The 21452-nt window shown below is 46.0% G+C and overlaps 1 protein-coding gene across 6 annotated transcripts in view; it reads right to left on the reverse strand.

Moving 5' to 3' along the window:
• ABHD6 (abhydrolase domain containing 6, acylglycerol lipase) overlaps window positions 1-20894 on the reverse strand; it is a 54865-nt gene extending 33971 nt beyond the window's left edge. The window contains exons 1-3 of one of the 6 annotated variants that reach the window (XM_054479639.2): window positions 20473-20865; window positions 8637-8701; window positions 1910-2053 (exon numbers count right to left, since the gene is read on the reverse strand). In XM_054479639.2, the coding sequence (XP_054335614.1) occupies window positions 1910-2028 (119 nt within the window). In that variant the 5' untranslated portion in view covers window positions 2029-2053; window positions 8637-8701; window positions 20473-20865. Of the gene's footprint in view, window positions 1-1909; window positions 2054-8636; window positions 8702-20472 lie in introns of all 6 variants that reach the window. The other 5 variants (XM_054479635.2, XM_054479634.2, XM_054479638.2 and 2 more) reach the window with 5 other exon arrangements.
• Between the last annotated feature and the right edge of the window lie 558 nt (window positions 20895-21452).

Raw genomic sequence — 21452 nt, forward strand, 5'->3', positions numbered from 1 at the left:
TATTTCGATGCTCCCTTCATCAGGGGATGTACACTATGGGGATGGGAAGGGCAATTTCATTTGATAATTGGACAGTGGCATGAAAAGGCAATGAAGCACATCATGAGAAAGTCACTTTCTTTTTGACGTTAACCTTCTGATTCCAACAAGGAGAAAGGCTCAGCTCAGGGCTGCTACATCTTTCACGCTGCTCATGCTTTGTAACAAAGTAAAAGGAGATACAATTTAATAAGACTGTTTAATGTCATTGTGTTTATTTTTACTTTTTGATATATACACATGTTTTTTTTTGAGATGGAGTTCTGCTCTTGTTGCCCAGGCTGGAGTGCAATGGCGTGATCTCAGCTCACTGCAACCTCTGCCTCCCAGGATCAAGAGATTCTCCTGCCTCAGCCTCCCGAGTAGCTGGGATTACAGGCATGCACCACCACGCCTGGCTAATTTTGTATTTTTAGTAGAGACTGAGTTTCTCCATGTTGGTCAGGCTGGTCTCAAACTCCTGACCTCAGGTGATCTGCCTGCCTCGGCCTCCCAAAATGCTGGGATTACAGGCATGAGCCACTGTTCCAGGCACTTTTTGATATTAATTTACTATTTATGGCAACCTTTTCACTTAAGGGAGTGATATTCATATCACTTTTTAAATACTTGATTTAAGGATTTTTTTAAAAAGATGGCTCACTCTAAAGGAAATACAAAATAAAAGGAAAGGTGGTATCCAGATAGGACAAGAATAATAACAGTGGTACAAGAATGACATATTTTGGAAACTTCTTTTTCTTTCTGTCACTTCTTTACTAATGAACACTTCTAGAACAACTCTAAAAGTATTCTGTCCTACACATGCCATCTCAATGGTTCTGGTCTTTCTTGTTCATTTTTCAGTGACATCGCTGCACCTGTCAGGACATCACAGGGTCAGAATCCAATGATGAAGGCCAGGCGCGGTGGCTCACACCTGTAATCCCAGCACTTTGGGAGTCTGAGGTGGGAGGATCACTTGAGGTCAGGAGTTTGAGACCAGCTTGGCCAACACGGCAAAAGCCTGTCTCTACTAAAAATACAAAAATTAGCCAGGCATGGTGGCACGCACTTGTAGTCCCAGCTACTTGGGAGGCTGAGGCAAGAGAATCGCTTGAGCCTAGGAGGCAGAGGTTGCAGTGAGCTGAGATCACACCACTGCACTCCAGCCTAGGTGACAGAGGGAGACCCTGTCTGAAAAACAAAACAAAACAAAACAAAACAAAAAAAAACCAACCAACCAACAAACAAAAACAACCAATGATCAAGAAGATACCAAAGGAGTTCCCATAAAAATGTACAATTCTTGCTTGAAGACAGAATCGCTGACTTTGGGAATGTGGGTGGAGAAAGATGCTATCAGAAACCTGAAAGGGCCGGGCATGATGGCTCATGCCTGTAATCCCAGCACTTTGAGAAGGCGAGATGGGCAGATCACTTGAGCCAGGAATTGGAGACCAGCCTGGCTAACGTGGTGAAACCCCATCTGTACTAAAAATACAAAAAAAATTAGTCGGGCATGGTGGCACACACCTGTAAAATCCCAGCTACTTGGAGGTTGAAGCAGGAAAATTGATTGAAGCCAGGAGGTGGAGGTTGCAGTGAGCCGAGATCATCCCACTGCACCCCAGCCTGGGCAACAGAGCACAACTCTGTCTCCAAAAAACAAACAAACAAACAAACAAACCAACAAACCTGAAAGAACTGATCTAGTAATATTCTTCAAGAGCATTCCCAAAATTCCAAACAGGATGAGTACCTTTCAACTTTTCTCTCTGTCTGAAATATTTCCTGATAAAATGTTGGACAATAACCACAAAAAGGACAAGCAGAGAAGATGTCAATATTATGATACTCTTTGAAAACGTCAATGATAAAACTGGCTTACCAATAATAGATTCTTATCAGTGCTGAAGGCCACAGAAGAAATGAAGCCACGAATGCCAGGATTGGGATGGCCAGCGTGCCGCCCGCAATCACAAACATGTTAACCACATCAAGATCCATCCTGCTCTTTCAGGCTGGCTGACTCCTGCAGGGGCCAAAGAGAATGACGATATTAAAACTCTGTATCAAGGGGGAAAAGGTGAAGAAGCAAAGGGGACAAGAAAAGTGAAGTTCCCAGAGTGAGGGTAAAGAACAGGAGGAAACCAAAGCAGGCAAGTGCTTTAAAAAAAACCAAATACATATGACAACTAAAAGTAACGAGGAACTTTTCAGAGGAGCCTGGATTTGTAAAAAACATTATAAAGGACATAGTTGGGACAAACGTGGAAATCTGAGAAAGGGCTGGGTATTAGACAACATCAATGTATCAGTGACACAATTCTTGAGTATGATGATGAAATTGTGATTATGTATGTATGTAGGAGAATATCTTCCCTCTTAGGAGATGTCTTCTGAAGTTGTAAGGGGTGAAGTATAATGGTATCTGCTACTCATTTTTAAAGGTTCAGGAGGGAAAAAGTAAAGTGTGTGTGTGTGTGTGTGTGTGTGTAGGTGAGAGGAAAAGAGAGAGAAATAAAGCAAATATGGTAAAATGCTAACCACTGGGGAATCCAGGTGAAGGTTACATGATATTATCCTTTCAATCTTTCTGTAGGCTTGCAGTATTTAAAAATAAAAAAGGAGACAGGTGCAGTGGCTCACACCTGTAATCGCAGCACTTTGGGAGGCTGAGGTGGGCGGATCACTTAAGGTCAGGAGTTTGAGACTAGCCTAGCCCACATGATGAAACCCCATCTCTACCAAAAATACAAAAGTTAGCCAAGCGTGGTGGCAGGTGCCTGTAATCCCAGCTAATCGGGAGGCTGACGCAGGAGAATCGCTTGAACTCAGGAGGCAGAGGTTGCAGTGAGCCAAGATTGTGCCATTGCACTCTAGCCTGGGCAACAAGACTCCATCTCAAAAAATAAAAATAAAAAAGGAGGACAGGTTGGGCATGGTAGCTCATGCCTGTGATCCAGCACTTTGGGAGGCCAAGGTGGGAGGATCACTTGAGCCCAGGAGTTTGAGGCTGTAGTAAGCTATGATTGCACCACTGCACTCTAGCCTAGGCAATGGAGTGAGAACCTTTAAAAAAAAAAAAGACAGACTTACAGAAATCAATGAACAAATATACATGTACACATGGATACAAGAAACCAGTAACAGTGATTGCATCTAAGGTGGGGAATTAGATAGCTAAGTGTCAGGAATAGACAGGAAACTTGGTTTTTCACTTTTTAAAACTTTTAAGTTGTTATGTAAATACGTAACCAATTCAAAAAATAAGTACGTAATACAAAGTTAAGGGAGAATAAGCCAAAAAGGTAGTTTTCAGTGTACTTTCTGATGTCTTCCTAAAGACTGACACATCTGAAGGCGAGAATGTGGGATGCATGACAGTAGGGACTGGGTGTCCCCAGCACCAACACTAAGACCTGACACATCATCGGGGCACTAGAATTCCAGCTGTATCAGAGGCCCCACCCTGCCCTGTCTTATGAGCTTATAATACAGTTCATTCTAGCATAGAATGAAAAATATTTCAGGCTGGGTTCCGTGGCCCATGCCTGTAATCTCAATACTTTAGGAGGCAGAGATGGAAGGATCACTTGAGGCCAGGCATTGAAGACCAGCCTGGGCAACATGGCAAGACCTCATCTCTATTTTATATATATATATATATATATGTGTGTGTGTGTGTGTGTGTGTCTGTGTGTGTGTATACATATATATGTATATACACACATACGTATCATAAAGTATATAAATATAAATATACAATAAATATATATTTCAAGTACCATAATTCTCCCCAACACAGAAAACCCTTGGAAGGGCTTGTAAGCCAGGCGTGGCCCTCTGCCTTGATTCCCCGCCATCTGTGCTAAGTGTGCAGGACTCACCAAACGTAATACAGATTTCTTCAAGAAAAAGCATTAACATCTAGCAAATCATGGCTTTCCTTACATTTCCTGGGAAATGGAGTGATCTCTCCCATATGCCGCTATGGACTGATACTTAATTCAATTTGATAATAAGTTCAATGCAGCACAGTATAACCTCACGACCACTGAGCACAAGGGTCAGCACATTTTTTCTGTAAAGTGCCAGATGGTGACGATTTTAGCACTGTGGGACACAGAGTCTTTATCACAGCTACTCAATCTGCCACTGGATGAGAAAGCAGCCATTGAAGACATGTAACGAATGAGTATGACTGTGTTCCAATAAAACTTCACAGAAATAGGCTGTAGGCCAAATTTGACCTGTAGGCTGTAATTTGCCAACCCTTGATATAGAACATCAACCCTGTCACATAGGAAAGGCAAGTGTTTCATCCTGTTTTATAGGCTGAGGAAACTGAGGCTCTGAGAGGCTAAGTAACCTGTCCAAGGTCACCCAGCTGGTAGTCATGATTACAAAACAGGTTTCTAACTCCAATCCACTACCTTTGCACCAAGCTCCACTTTGTCTATTTTTTATTTTTTTCAAATGGCCTGTCCTTAGTCTCTGTAACCTCTTTGCTGTTAGGTATCTACATTCATCATCCCTAATTTCTCCTTGAAGATATGAGCTCTCCATCTTCAAGAGGTTTTGCCTAGCAAGCACCTCACAGCCTGGAGAAGGAGACAGATGCACCCATAGGTGGGTTAGATGGTTCTTTTCATTACATACATATACTCTACCTAAGTACAGTCCTGAGTCTACAGTGATGAAAGCTGCCACCTTCCCAGGGCATAAGCACTGTCTTTGTCTCTGATGCAACTGCCCTCTCAGTTTCTCAGTCACTGTAAACAATTTTCCCAGCACACTGAAATCATTGGCCTGCTTCTCCTTCTGGAAGCAGAGCTCCTTGTTGGTAGGGACAATCACGTATGTTCTTTCTCAGTGTCAAGTACGGCACGGGACACAAATAAGGCACAAATGAATCAATGAAAAGCAAATTTACAAAATGGGTTCCATTTGTTTCATTTCTTTTAGGAACAACCATTCCCAATGGCTCTGTAAGAGACCTGACATCCTTCCTCTTTCAGTAATTACAAAAATCCCTGAAGGAGTCACCTATTTAACACTGGCTACAATTTACCCTGCTAAAAGGCATCACCTTCAAGGAGTAAGCAAGTTAATCACAGACTGAAGGGAATCTGTACAGATCTGTTTGAACATCATGGGCTGTGAATGAGTTGACAAAGATGGGAACTGTCAGCTTTGAGAAGACTTTTCCACATCATACAAAGTCCTTAAAAACTGCTGGGGGCCACTGTAAATTCAGATTACTGAACAGCAGGGAGTCCTTTGGACTAGGAATTAGAACAGTTTATGCCCAAAGCCATATATATCATAGACTCTGACACTGTAGATGATAGCCCCGAAATGAAGGCATGATCATCAAAAAAAAAACCCCTCCGTGCTCTGTCGGTGCCTGCCACAATGCCAGTCAGTTTCAGCGAAGGTTGCATCTGGCTCCATCTTCTATTTAACAGCAGAATAAAGTCTTCCATGAGCACCTTTTGTAGAACATGATCAATTTAGTAAGGTCTGGACTTATTACTGAAAACCCTGCACACTCTCCCTGACAAGGTCAAATAAATCCAGACCTTAGTTGAAGAAACCACAATTTTGAGTTTTCTGTACAGATAAAGGGTAGGCAATTTATTCCTATCTCTACAACATCCTTCATTTTACAAAGGACTTGCTTCAGCTTTCCTTTAAAAAGACAGCTCCCCTGCCACGCTGGTGTTTATTTCTAGAATACTCTATGTACCCCAGGGAGAGGCTGGAGGCAGAACAAACTGAAGCATTATGAACCAGGAACTGCCAATGGCCAAAAATCAGAGATCAACCAAGAAGTGTAACTTGAGTTTCCCAAAGCATGGGACCCATACAACTGAGAGTTTGCATGATAACGTTAGTGAGTAGGAGAGTACTAAAGAATGTTTCAGGGGTACACAGCATTAGATAACAACATATATACTAGGAAAGTCATCGCTTTTCAGTCCTGCTTGGGTCAAAGAGAAACTCCCAGTGTGGTGGTGTTAAACCACAGCTGGGCGTGGTGGCTCATGCCTGTAATCCCAGCACTTTGGGAGGCCGAGACGGGTGGATTGCTTGAGCAGAGGAGTTTGAGACCGGCCTGGGCAACATGGAGAGGCCCCATCTTTACAAAAAATACAAAAATTAGCCGGGCATGGTGGCATGCGCCTGTAGTCTCAGCTACTCAGCAGATTGAGGTGGGAAGATTACTTGAGCCTGGAGGCTGAGGTTTCAGTGAGCCGACAGTGTGCCACTCACTCCAGCCTAGGTGACAGAGGGAGACCGTTTCAACAACAACAACAAAAAAACAAGGAGTCAATTTAAAGAAAAATGCTTAGTAGGTGACACATGAATATAGCAAAAATCGTGATGGTTATCCATGAATGGCTGCCACTGAGGGGCAAACTCGTGCGATGGATGGCACCAGGCTGGGGGCACCAGTGTGGCAGCTGGCCCTCTCCAACGTGACTCTTCCACACATCAGCTGGGAGACCTTGACTTCTTCATCTATTTAATGAGAACATTCAAATAGTCACGTCTGTTCTTTCTTACTTTGGTGACTTAAACATTTCTGGAATTATGCCAGGCAATTAAAGAGTAGGATTTGGCCTGCTCTCACAAGAATCTTCCCTCCTAATAGAGTTCCCAGAACCTAAAACATCACCTGGCAAAGACTTGGTGCTTGATCATGTTTATCGCCTGACTGAATACACTGAAAAAGAAAAACACTTCATTTTATCTATTTATCGTGTAAAGTGAGGCACCCCAGGGTTAAAGACACTGCAGCACAGTGTGAAGCAGGCAATGCCAGGAAGGAGAGTTGGCCATGCTGGCACCAGGGAAAACATACTCTCACATCCCAGGCTCAGGATCCTCTGCCACTGCTTAACACCCAAGCTGTGCATTTGGGGGCCCTTATGTCTGAACACAGTGGCAAAGATTAATTGGATAGGGGACATGTCAGTGGATCCAGATAAACATTGCATCAGGGAAATGAAGTTTAATCTGGGGTTAGGAGCAAGACACATCTCACAATTTTCTTTAATGTTCTCACTGATTTTGAAAACTGGGATCTTAAGTTCCAATATCTTAGTCTTCAGGGTATAAAGTAAAATCTAAGAATAAACAACGTAAAACACTTTCATAGAATCTCATAGACACATCTCTCCTCGCTTCTGCTGACTTACTGATTTCTGTCTTTTTTTCTTTCTTTTTTTTTTGAGATGGAGTCTCGCTCTGTCAGCCAGGCTGGAGTGTAGTGGTACAATCTTGGCTCACTGCAACCTCCGCCTCCTGGGTTCAAGCGCTTCTCCTGTCTCAGCCTCCTGAGTAGCTGGGATTACAGGCATCTGCCACCATGCCTAGCTAATTTTTGTCTTTTTAGTAGAGACAGGGTTTCACCATGCTGGGCTGGTCTTGAACTCCTGACCTCAGGTGATCCCCCCGCCTCGGCCTCCCAAAGTGCTGGGATTACAGGCGCAAGCCACTGCACCTAGCCGATTTACTGATTTCTGCTGACAGTAATTGCATCAGTCTAACCTCCTAGATGCCAATGCATCTTCCATTCTCCTACTTGCTCACCACTCCTGTTAGGCAAAGGTGAAGAGGCACCAGCACTGGAGTCAACTTGTCCAAATCTAAACAAACTACACTGCCTGATATATGGCAATTTAAACTTAAATTGATTAAAGCCAAAGAAAATTCAAACTTCAGTTCTTCAGCCACACCAGCCACACTTCAAGTGCTCAACAGCTACATGTGGATAAGAACTACCATATTAGACAGCACAGCCTTAGGGGACTTACACCCCTAAAAACTAATCCCTAAAAACCTAATCCCAGTTGGGTTCAACATTTACTAGGAATGTAAGGTAAAAAGAAAAATTGTCACCAGGTGTAGGACTTTGTATGAGTCGGACCGCAGCTCCCCTCAACCACCACACTGGGTCCAGGTCCTCCCTTCCTCTCCCTCCTGTTTCTGTAAAGGCTATTCTTTCACGCCCCATAGTCCCACCACCCCAGCTGCCAGAGGGATCTTCTCAATTCACAGCAGGGATCAGGCTGTGCTGGTCTCATGTCCACCAAACAAAATGTGAACTCTGACCGCCCCATGTGGTCCCAGCTCAACTTCCCAGTCCTGACTCCCACGTCTTTGCCTGCACTCCAAATAACCAGCTCGCAAGCCCCATACAGCTTCATTCTGTCTTCCTTCCTGCTGACCCCTTGGTGTGAAGCACTCCCACGTCTGGGCTGCCTGATGAAGTCTTCCCTGCCTTCAGGGCCTGTTCAAGTGTCCCCTTTTCAGGAAAGCACTGGGGCCCATGAGCCCATGCCTTCCAGACTCCCTTCAAATTCAGAGCCAGGTTCCCCCGCATAGTCTTTCAGAACTATTTGCAGGGGGCTTTTAGGGTGTGCATCAGAGCTTTGAAAACCTTCAGGTGCCAAATCCCCTCCCACCAGACCTACTGATCAGAGAAATCATGCAGCACACTTTGGCCTGCAGAGGGCTTGGAAGCAGGGCTTGCAACAGCAGTCCCAGTCTAATTAAAGGCTGCCTTTTGGGGGAAATCTATGGTGGTTAAAATCCATACTCACTCTTCAAAGAGCACAGCCTTCTTTCCCAACTGCTACTGACTCTGGCAGAAGCTGAAAATGAGATTCTGGAATCACAAGAAATAAAATGACAAAGCATTAACTCACACTAGGGAATATGAATGAAGTGCTAACAGCCGGCCAAATTGCTGGCTTCAGTGAAGGTGGAGCGCTCTCTTCCTCAGCACAGGCAAAGTACAAACAGCTTGTGGCTTTATACTATGCCTCTTGCTCAGGTCACCTCCCCCAGTGAGGCAATAAGGCAAATGTGCACAAAGGGCAGGGCATCTCAGATAATGAGCCAGGACTAGGAAGAATTGACAGAGGTCAAAGAAGAAATCTGGTGAGTAGTCAAGCATGGAATGATAGTTAAAGCTCTCCTCCATCGGGGTTAGGACTTACCTAAACAGCATGTTCAGAAAGGAATGGAAGCAAGGCAGCAACCAATGGGCAAGTGAGGATAATATTGTTACCAGAGTGATGGCACTGGTACTGTCAGGGGGGCTGCACCGCTCCAAAACTGGGTTGGGCAGAAGCAGGGAGGCACTACAAACTGCTCAGCAGCAAGAGAATGAGATGAGCAAAGGAAATGAAATCAGCAAAACTCCTGAATTGTTTCAGATGAATCAAAGAGTTAAATATGAAAAATAAAACCATCAAAGTTCTAGGAGGAAACATGAGAATTCTATTTTAAAAGTATCTCCATAAGAAAGGGCTTTCTAAGTAATGTCTAACATCCAGAGGCCATAACAAAGAGTATTAGTTGCATAAAAAAGTTTTTAAATCTCCACGTGGAAAGAGACACCATAAATAAGATTAAAATTTGTAAATACATAATAGAGACAACATAGTAATTTCCTTAATGTATAAAGGGTTCCTACAAATCAAGACCAACAACAACAAAACCTAATAGAAAAATGAGCAAATGATCTGAACAGATAATTTACCAGGAGGGAAATACAAATGACTCTTAAACATATAAAAAGATGCTCAATCTCATTTATAATAAGAGATATGCAAATTAAATCTACAGGGTGATGGTGATCTTCCTTTATTGTACTGGCAAAGAACAAGAAGTTTAATACAGACTGTGCTGCTAAGGCTATGGAAAAATAGATGCTCTCATATAATGTACCAATTTGCATTCTCATCAGCAAACTCTACAGATTGCAATTTGGCAAAATCTGTGGCTATGTAAAATGCACATATCCTTGACCTAATGATCATCTCTCTCTCTTTTGTTTTTTTTTTTTGAGATAGAGTTTCGCTCTTGTTGCCCAGGCTGGAGTGCAATGCCACGATCTCAGCTCACCGCAACCTCTGCCTCCCGGGTTCAAGCGATTCTCCTGCCTCAGCCTCCCGAGTAGCTAGGATTACAGGCATGTGCCACCACGCCCGGCTAATTTTGTATTTTTAGTAGAGACGGGGTTTCTCCATGTTGGTCAGGCTGGTCTTCGAACTCCCGACCTCAGGTGATCCACCTGCCTCGGCCTTCCAAGGTGCTGGGATTACAGGAGTGAGCCACCATGCCTGGCTATGATCTTTTCTTCTACGAATTTATCTATGTTTATGCCTGATTATGTGTGAAAATGTTTGCGTAAGAGTATTACAATACCATTCATAATGGCAAAAGATTGGAAATAATTTACATGCTTACATATAGTGAACTTAAGTAAATGATTATACAGCTTTGCAAAGAAACACATATAGCCACTAAATACAAATAGAAATTAAATATAAACCATTTAAATAATGAGACAGTCCTATTTGTCCCTATGGGTAATGACCTCCAAGGTACATTAACTCAAAAAAGCATGGAACAGAAGACAATGGATAAGAGTAATACCCTAACATTGAAAAACAGAGAGTGAGAGAGAAAATATATTTGTTATGCTTATGTACGTGGGAAATCCTTCTGAATGGACACAAAAGAAATTGGCCATGATTATGGTTAGCACTGTGAAGGGAAACTGCAGGGCTGGGGACAGAGATGAGAGGGAGACTTTTCACTGATACCTTCTGTCCCTTTTGAAGTGCTACTATGTGCATATTTAATGAAAAACTACAATATAGGCTGGGCACTGTGGCTCACACCTGTAATCCCAGGACTTTGGGAAGCTGAGGCGGGCAGACCACTTGAGGCCAGTAGTTCAAGACCAACCTGGCCAACACGGTGAAACCCTGACTCTACTAAAAATATAAAAATTAGCCAGGCGTGGTGGCGTGTGCCTGTAGTCCCAGCAACTCAGGAGGCTGAGGCACAAGGACTGCTTGACCGGGAGGTGGAGGTTGCAATGAGCCAAGACTGTGCCATTGTACTCCAGCCTGGGTGACAGAGCGAGACTCTCTCTCAAAAACAAACAAACAAAAAACAAAAAAACAAAAAATAACTACAATATAAACTCCTCAAATAAAGTAGTCCATCTGTATTGTCCAATATGGTAGCCACTAGTCACATGTGGCTGCTTAAAATTAAATTGAAATTAAATAAAATTTAAAATTCGGATCCTCAGCTGCACTAGCCACATGTCAAATGCTCAACAGCCACTAGTTTGTGGTTATCATATTGGACAGCAGAAATATAGAACATTTCCCTTATCACAAAAGTTCTACTGGCCAGTCCCAGACTCTACACTAGTTCAAGAGGCCAGGTACCATGGCTCACACCTGTAATCCCAGCACCTTGAGAGGCTGAAGCAGGAGGATCACTTTGAGCCCAGGAGTTAGAGACAAGCCTGGGCAACATAGCAAGACCCCATCTCTACTAAAAATACAAAAATTAGCCAGGCGTGGTGGTACATGCCTGTAGTCCCAGCTAGAATCCCTTGAACCCAGGAGGCGGAGGTTGCAGTGAGCCAAGATCAGGCCACTGCACTCCAGCCTGGGTGACACAGTAAGACTCTGTCTCAAAAAAAAAAAAAAAAAAAGGCCCATTAGAGACAGCAACCAAATATTAACTGTTTCCCATTATGAGGAAAGAAATACAAATGTGAATGCTGGAAGGATGGAGGATGAAACTCCCTCCATCTCCACACACGCTATGCAGCCTAGCAGCCCACTCTATTAACATTCAATGACTGGGGGACTACTGCCCACATGACTGTCCAAAGGTTATGCCTGCATGGCAGGAACTTTAGTCCTTAAGACTCAAAGTCCAGTACTCTAAGATAGAAGATAGGAATTTAAATTTTTCAAATGATAAATGTTCTTATCGTTCTATCCTGGAAACACACGACCATCCATAAACCACCAATTCTTATCTCCTTTGTGGTTCTGGGAGAGGTACTGATTAAATGGTTCACTCTCTCCTGCTTTGCACCAAAACTCTGACAACTGGTTCCTCATGGGGGTTCTCATTCAAGAACCAGCCCAGCCCACAGTCCCCTCCCTGCTTTGGCCACCTGGGCAGCACTGTGGGAAAGAGAATTCAGCCCAGCCAGGCTGGTCCTGTGGGTGGAGGATCAGAGAGAACCAGAAAGCCGTGCTACCTGATCCTCTAGAGAAGTGACAGGCAGAGGAGGGACAGGCAGGCAGATCAGTCCGAGGCTCAGTTGGAAGGCAGGGGGGTTGTGTATCTTGTGGTACAGCTTTTAACAAATCACATTGGCCAAGAAGCAAGGTGAAGAAACATGTCACACATGCACTGACCTGGCAACATCAGCCTCTTTGGTCAGGATGGGGGCTGTGGTGATAGTCTGGAATAACCGCCTGCTTGAAATCATGTTTAAAACAAGACAACCCTACAGAAATACAAGCCAGTCTCCTGCTGGATAAAACAGGAGCCAAAAGCCACTTGACCCTTTACCTTTAAGGAGCCCAAAGTCTTCAGGCTCTAGTGGAACCCACAACAGGCTTTGATTTGAACGTTTCTCACTGAATTAGCATGAATACACGTACTGTCATCATCCAGGTCACCCCTCAAAGGTGAAGTGCTAGAAAGAGCATCATGTAAGTGACTATTTGCCACATGGCTGAAAGGAATTAAAATAGCCCTCTATTGGTGTGCTATATAGCAGATGGCAAAAATAGAACCTCAGCACCCAAAACATTCTCCTGTTGGCCAAACTTGCACTTTTAAATAAGAGGAAAAGCAGGGAGACCAAAGACGGTTTTGCCTTTCTTTTCTTTCTTTCTTTCTTTCTTTCTTTCTTTCTTTCTTTCTTTCTTTCTTCTTTCTTTCTCTTTCTCTCTCTCTTTCTTTCTTTTTCTCTCTACTTCCTTCCTTCCTTCCTTCTTTCTTTCTTTTTCTTTTTTTTGAGACAGGGTCTCCCTCTGTTGCCCAGGCTAGAGTGCAGTGGCACGATCTCAGTTCACTGCAATCTCTGCCTCCAGGGTTCAAGCAATTCTTGTGCCTCAGTCTCCCCAGATAGCTGGGACTACAGGTATGCATCATCACACCCGGCTAATTTTTGTATGTTTAGTAGAGACAGGGTTTTGCCATGTTGGCCAGGCTGGTCTTGAACTCCTGGCCTCAAGTGATCTGCCTGCCTCGGCCTTCCAAAGGCTGAGATTACAGGCGTGAGCCACTGTGCCCAGCCTGGGGTTTTGCCTTTCTAAATGAGGTGAAGTGGCCAGATGCAGTGGCTCAGGGCTGTAATCCCAGCACTTTGGGAGGCCCAGGTGGGCGGATTACCTGAGGTCAGGAGTTCGAGACCAGCCTGGCCAACATGGTGAAATCCTGTCTCTACTAAAAATACAAAATTAGCCAGGTATGGTGGCAGGCATCTCAGTAATCTCAGCTACTCAGGAGGCTGAGGCAGGAGAATCCCTTGAACCTGGGAGGCGGAGGTTGCAATGAGCTGAGATCGAGCCATTGCACTCCAGCCTGGGTGACAGAGCGAGACTCCATCTCAAAACAAAACAAAAAAAAAGGAGGTGAAGTTGGTCTACAGTACTTTCCAACTGCAGGAACAAAGTTGATGTTAAACCAAAAAATGAGCCCTGTTAATAAACACTGGCAGGACTTAGCAGGACAAGACTTCCCACTCCCAGCACAAAGTCTAGCATTCAGGGTCCTTGTGCACTGATCCACATCTTCTTTCTAGCCAGAATCTCCTCCCCAGAGACCTCAGTAGCCCAGGAAGATAAATACCAGAAAAAAGGATATATGGTAAAGCCACACTCAGAATTTCATAGTTAAGAGTAAAATACAGTTTTGTTTAGTACCTTATCTAAATAAAACAAAAATCAAATCTATCTATTTTAAAAGCAATAGTAAATACTAAGCAAAATTTAGGTTACAATTACACTTCTGTGCTTTTTTCTGCTTTTTTTAAAATTTGAGACAGGGTCTTGCTCTGTTGCCCAGGCTAGACTGTAGTGGCGCACTGCAGGCTCGACCTCCTGGGCCCAAGTGATCCTTCCACCTCAGCCTCCTGAGCAGCTGGGATCACAGGCATGCACCACCACACCCAGCTAATTTTTCATTTTTTGCAGAGATGGGGTCTCTCTATGTTACCCAGGCTGTTCTCAAACCCCTGGCCTCAAGCAATCCTCCTGCCTTGCCCTCCCAAAGTGGTGGGATTACAGGCACGAGCCACCATGCTCAGCCCTGTGCGAATTCTTAGAACAAAGACTTCATTTTTTGTAGACTGTTTTACAGTATGATAAGCCCTTCCAATTAACATTTGGTCATTGCTGTGCTATCATAAAGAAGCCATTTTTGCAAAAATATCTTATGGCCTCACTGATTTCTCAAGGGCCTCTCAATTCTTTGATTTTCAAGTCTCTCCCCTAAAGGAGTGTTCATCCCTTCTCTTTATCAATTGGCAGATCTCACACTGCCAGATCCTATTATTGCTTCCAAGCAGTTCTCTAACATCACTGGCTTTGATTTCATGAGATATTGCCTCTCTTAAGAGTTGCAACTTTACTTTCCATTGTTTATATCATATTTGCAAAACATCTGACGACCAGGCAGAGACCCAGAGCCAAAATATGGATGCTCCTGGAGCCTGGCTGACCACCAGGGTTGAAAACAGAGGGAGAGATGATGAAGTAGGACCTAATTTTGCACATGGCAAGTCCATTAATGAATATTTTCCTGTTATGAAAACTTCTGCTTCCCATCCACAATCTGGAAACTGTGGAGAATCAAATACTAGATACACTTAATAATCTGACTCTCTCATGACTATACCTGCACTGGCTTTCTGTTTTTTTCTCTATTTTCTCCACTCTCTACCTGTAAGACATCCTCTGTCTACCCCCAGTTCTCCTTTAAAAAATCTTGCTGGTGGAGCTAGAAGTTATCTCCGTCACTTAGACTTTCCTCAATCCCCCAGTAACCTCTATTTCATCCTCCATGCCCCAGAGTATTTGGTATGAACACTTCCCTTTCAAGACACTTGCGATTTGTATCTTGTGATAAGAACACTGGCTGGGCGGGACTGTAAACTAGTTCAACCATTGTGGAAGACAGTGTGGTGATTCCTCAAGGATTGAGAACTAGAAATACCATTTGACCCAGCAATCTCATTACTGGGTATATACCCAAAGGATTATAAATCATGCGACTATAAAGACACATGAACACATATGTTTATTGCGGCACTATTCACAATAGCAAAGACTTGGAACCAACCCAAATGTCCATCAATGATAGACTGGATTAAGAAAATGTGGCACATATACACCATGGAATACTATGCAGCCATAAAAAAGGATGAGTTCATGTCCTTTGTAGGGACATGGATGAAGTTGGAAACCATCATTCTGAGCAAACTATTCCAAGGACAGAAAACCAAACACCGCACGTTCTCACTCATAGGTGGGAATTGAACAATGAGAACACATGGACACAGGGTGGGGAACATTACACACTGGGGCCTGTTGTGGGGCAGGAGGAGGGGGGAGGGATAGCATTAGGAGAAATACCTAATGAAAATGACGAGTTAACGGGTGCAGCACACCAACATGGCACATGTATACATATGTAACAAACCTGCACGTGGTACACATGTACCCTAGAACTTAAAGTATAATAATAATAATAATAATAATAAAAAGAACACTGGCTGGACCCTCCACTAGGCTGCAAGCTCCTCAAAAACAAGTCTGACCACATCTTTGCCTCTGTCACAATACTTAGCATCCACTGTGCCTTGCCCTTGGCGGACACTTGGTCAATGCCAAATGATAAGCTGGAAAGCTGAAACAAAACCAACTGCTGACTGAGAAGAAACCACTCCCTGCACCCATCACACAGCCTTAGGGGGAGAAGTCATGAATCAACAGGGCTGCCCCACCAGTGTCAACGCAGGCCATTCCTTCACTCTGCTCATATGGCCACAAATGAAAGAAACATTCATCAGAGCAGTATAGTTTTAGAGGTTTTAGTCTGGATGGGCAGCTGGGTCCTAGAGAAGTTAAGCAAGCTGCTCAATGTCACACAGCTTTGTCTTCCTCTCTGCTAATTCACCAGTGGTTGGCAGTGGCTCTCAGCATGATGTTGAAGGCCACTTAGGATTTGGTGCCTGCCCATCTCTCAAAAGTCATCTTCTTCTATCACCTGTCGATTGCCTGCCCTCCATCCCTTCCCATAATGATCTGCAACCCCCAGACATGCTGTGCTCTCCCACACCTTCAGGACTTTGACACACCTGCTCCTCTCTCCCTGGCACACCTATTCTCCCTCTTGCCTGGCGAGCTCCAGCCCATCCTAAAAGTCTTGGCTATTAAAGCACCGCCCCTCTCTGTAAATGCTCCTGACAGTTCAGTTTTGCAGCTCAACAACCTGGGTTCAAATCTCTGCTCTGCCATTGAGCACTGTGACTCTGTTCTGGTCACATGCTTGCCATGTGACTGTAGCAAGTGACCTAAACTCTTAGAATTCTACCTCAGGGTGGGGATAAAATGGGATGCAAGGAAACTGTTCAAAGCAGTGACAGGCAGATACTAAGCATTCACTCTGCACTGCTGGGATTTTGCCTGACTTCACAGGCAGAGTTAGGCAGCCCTGCCATACCTCCACCACTCTGCATGGCCACTGCTCAGGCTTATTGAGATGCCTGAGTAGTCTCTGGGCAGGGTCTGCGTTGACATCTTTATACTCTCAGAATCCAGTCCCCTCCCCAGACTTCATCATATGTAAGGTCTGAATACTTTTCTGGGTATATCACAAGGCAAACACCCAATGCCAACAGCCAAACAGCCACAGCTTCTGGAAAAATGCCTAAGAGCAAAGGCTGCTGTTAACATATTACTTAAAAAGAAGAGGATCCCAACCTGCAGCAGTGTAAGAACCTCTGCCCACACCTCCTGAGTGCTGTCCTGCTCCCCTGAATCAGCAGTTTCCTTGGTACAGCACCAGAGAGCCGCACAGAAGCTCATGACAGACCCCAAACCCATCCAGCCACAGGCAGCAACACCCTAAGTGGCCTCTAGGATTGGGAAGCGTCAAATAGGATCCAGAGGGTTTCTGAGGGCCCGGTTTAGGAGAATACCTTGATCTTCTTGGAAGACGCAACTACACGCAAGGTCAGAAAGGACTTTAATGTTGTGAAAATCATGTCTGGTTTCAGTTTCTCAACTGTGGCACAAGTGACATTGGAGGCCATATAATTCTTTGTTGTGGCACTGTCCTGTGCATTGTAGGACGTTTAGCAGCATCCCTGGCCTCTACCCACTTGATGTTACCTACAAGTTGTAACAACCAACAACAACAAAAAAATTTAAAAATTATCCAGGTTTGGCCGGGTGCGGTGGCTCACATCTGCAATCCCAGCACTTTTGGGAGGTAGAGGCAGGTGGATCACCTGAGGTCGGGAGTTCGAGACCAGCCTGACAAACATGGAGAAACCTCATCTCTACTAAAAATACAAAATTAGCCAGGCGTGCTTGTGCACACCTGTAATCCCAGCTACTCTGGAGGCTGAGGCAGGAGAATTGCTTGAACCCAGGAGGCAGAGGTTGCGGTAAGCCGAGATTGCGCCACTGCACTCCAGCCTGGGCGACAGAGCAAGACTCCATCTCAAAAAAAAAAAAAAAAAAAAAATTACCCAGGTTTGGTGGTGCACACCTGTAGCCCCAGTTACTTAGGAGGTTGAGGTAGCAGCATTGCTTGAGCCCAGGAGTTCAAAGTTACAGTGAGCTAAGATTGCTCCACTGCACTCCAGCATGGGTAACAGAGTGAGACCCTGTCTCTTAAAAAAAAATTTTTTTTAAGACTCAAATAGGAGAAATTTTTAAATGAATTTTTTTTCAACTTACAGAACTAGCTTCCTGGCATCTTCCAAATATTTAGCTTTGATGGGGATGTCTTTGCCTCTTTTCTTTTGAACATTTGTCACGGTAATAATTGATCTAATCACCAAAATAACCAGGAGTTTCATAAAAAGTATGACATAGCGTGCCAGGTGTGGTGGTGCACACCTATAGTTTCAGCTACTTGGGAGGCTGAAGTGGGAGAATCACTTGAGCCCAAGAGTTCCAGACAAGCCTGAGTAGGAAACATAGTGAGACGTCATCTCTAAAAAAAATTTTTTTTAAAGAATATGACATAGTGAAGCTGATTTCCACTCTTAGCTGCCTGCTAGCTTACTAGGATAAACACTGATTCTTTATTTATTTTTTTTATTTTTTGAGACTGGGTCTTACTTTGTCACCTAGGCTGGAGTGCTGTGGAGCAATCTCAGCTCACTGCAGCCTCGACCTCCCAGGTTCAAGCAATCCTCCCACCTCAGCCTCCCAAGTAGCTGGGACTACAGGTGCGCAACACCACTCCCAGCTAATTTTTTTTTTTGGTAGAGATGGGGTTTCACCACGTTGCCCAGGCTAGTCTTGAACTCCTGAGTTCAGTGATCCTCTTGCCTTGGCTTCTCAAAGTGCTGGCCACTTTGAGGTGTGAGACCACCACACCCAGACAAAACACTCATGCTTGCCTTTCTTCCCTCCAAACCCAAAGATAATCTTTGAGTCTAACTTCTTGCCCCAGGGATAGACCTCACCCAAAACATACTGCAAACCAGGATCACCTCTAAGGACAATTTTTTTCTCATACCAAGTTTCAGAATTACTTCCCAGTTGCACAAACTGCATTCCCATCTTTTACTCTAGGTTTGCAGATGCTCACAGAACTCAAAGGTCACACATTTTAAAAGCTAAAAAAAACCAGAAGGGCAATTCTGTCTCTAACTACAAAGACAATGGATAATTTGGAGTTGAAGAAAGCCACAGAATGTGTCGAAAAAGGCAAAATAATCAAAATAATAAAAAGATGAAAATAGAGAAAGTCTCATAGGCCTTTCTGAGCACACAAAATGGTTAATTTCTGCAGAGTCAGTGTGAGCCATTTATTAATTATTTTTTTCCAGTAATTCAAGGTAGTGGTCAACTACCACTCTTCATAATAACAGCTGCTGCTTTCTGAGTGCTTAACACATGCTGGGCCCTGTGCATTATTTTATCTAAATATTGCCACTACCCTCTAAAGTGGGTAGTGGGTACTATTACCAGAAGCTGAGAGGCCCTTGCTGGTCTGAGAACCAAATTTTAGAAAAACAAATTGGTGCTAGAAACACAGGTGATTAATTTCTCTTATTTCTAATTTCCTATATTATAACAATGTTCTTGATAAGAATTTGTTGAAATTGGGTAAAAAGTCTAGTGGTTCGAGGTCGGCTTGGGGCGGGGGGGGTTGGGGAGAGGGGGTGGTTCTGAGGCCAGACTCACTTCGTGTCTTGGGAAGGGACCACCTCTGGAAGCCTCATATTCCTGCTCTCAGGAATGGGCACGGCGGTGGTGGCTACCTCAAGGGGCTCTTGGGGAAAGTATGGCAGGTAATTCTTTTAAGGGGCTTAGGACAGGGCCTGGCACACAAGATTTGCTTATTCTATGTCAGCTATTATTCATTATAAACTACTTTAAACTCTTAGCCAGGTGGAGCCACTAGAGATTTCTGAGCAGGCGGGAGCAGCGGGGAGGGGGGCGGCGAGATAAATGCGGGCCTCCAGGTCCCAGCTGGAGTAAGACCCCCCCCTTTATTTCCTCTTCCTAACCACCCAGCTCCTGGGGCATACAAAGGGCTCAAAATACATATTCTCTGCATGCACAGTATCTAGACCCTCTGGCATCCTCCTCCTCGCCCACTCCCCCATGCCTCACTCTGTCACCTGGCCTCACCGTGGGCTCGGGGCGCAAACCCTGCACGTGCACTGCCCTGCAGCCGGCGTTACACAATCCGCATTTCTAAGGCAGCCGGGAAGCCTGTGTCGCTGTAGGCGGGGGACCGCAGGTTGCGGGCGGGTACCTGGCTGGACAGCATCCTGATTCAAGGGTTTCGACACGGAGGGGGCGCAAGGGCACGGGAGCCGGGGCAGTCTGGGGAAAGGGAAGCTAAAAGACTGCTGGGGGAGGGGAGTAGCGGAGAGAGATCTTGAGGACGGCGCGGAGGCGGCGCGTGACACGGAGCAAGATGCCATCTGGGTGGGCGAGCTGCAATCCTTCTCCAGGAAATGGGGGAAACGGGGCAGCAGGAGACCCAAAATCCTCTCGGCACTGCGAGAGACGCCTAAGGGCTGCTGCGGGCGCAGGGGGTGGGGAGGCGGAGTAGAAAGAGGGTGCAGGTCCCGACACGTCCTCACTCTGTCCCCCGGCTTCAAGAGGCTGGCAGCCTGGACCCAGGAAATGGGGCGCCGGGTTTCGGGCATCTCAAACCTATCCAGGCATCGGGAGGTGGGGGCAGCGCCCGCGCGGGGAGCAGAGTGGAAAGGCAGGTGCAGATCCCCGACTCTTTCCACTCGATGCGCCGCTGCCGGGAGGCACTGGGGGAGAGGTCACGGGGCCATCAGGGCGCCCCATCCCCCTAGGGGCGCACCACCGCCCGCCCGCCTCCGCTCACCTGACCGGCCTCAACCGCCTGGGTCCCGCCGCCGGGCCCGGACCCCGGCCCTCGGTCCCTAGCCCTGGGCTCGGACCTGCCGCAGCGCTCGTACCCGCGCCGCTCCCAGCTCCGGCGCCCAGCCCAGCTGGACTCCTTAAAGGCGCAGTGTGCCGGTTCGCGTCCTCCGACAGAAAAGCCGGCTCCGCCCCGACTCAGCGCCGCGCGCTGTCCCCCAGCGGCCGCGCTCTGTTTGGGGGCTGCGGGGCGCTTATCCCCAGCTCCTCCGCGCGCAGGCTCACAGCGTTAAACCCGGAGGGTACAGTTAGCGTCCCGCACAACCCGACGCCGGCAACTGTCTCCTAGCACCCCAGAGCCAGGGCGAGAGCAGGATCTCCTACTGAGGTACCGGGGGCGGAGCCCGAGCGACCGGTCCCGCCCCCGCCCCGCCCCGCCCCGGAGCGCACAAGGTGGCGGGGCGCGGGGAGGGCCTCTGAGCCCGCAGAGCCACACACAGTTCCACATCCCCGGCCCGAATTCTTCCCGGCACTGTTTCACTTACTGAGCACCTACTGTGTGCCTGGCGCGGCTGGGCATTAAACCCGCCAAAATGACTCAGGCAGGATCTCTGGATCTCTGCCCCGAAAGGCATCAGAGAGAAAGGGACAGGCAGGGGTTCTCAGGCAGCAAAGCAACACTGCTTGACATCGGTTGTCCCACGTAATCCTATGAGGTAGGCACTGGGGTCGGCTTCTTTCTCAGAAGACACCGAGGCTCAGGGAGGTGAGGGGCTTGCCCTGGATAGTCCAGGAAATGGGAGAAATGGGGGCGCAGGAGCCCCCAAATCCTCTAGACACTGCGAGGGCTCCACCCCAAAGAACACTGTAGGCGCTCGTGCTCCCGCCCTGGCTTTCGGGTGCTTGGAGACAGTTGCCGGCGTCAAGTTGTGCGGGACGTCAGACTGTAAGGACAGAACTGGGAATTCCAATCCAGGATCATCT

The sequence above is a fragment of the Pongo pygmaeus genome, chromosome 2 (assembly GCF_028885625.2).
Source record: "Pongo pygmaeus isolate AG05252 chromosome 2, NHGRI_mPonPyg2-v2.0_pri, whole genome shotgun sequence".
Taxonomy (NCBI): Eukaryota; Metazoa; Chordata; class Mammalia; order Primates; family Hominidae; genus Pongo; species Pongo pygmaeus.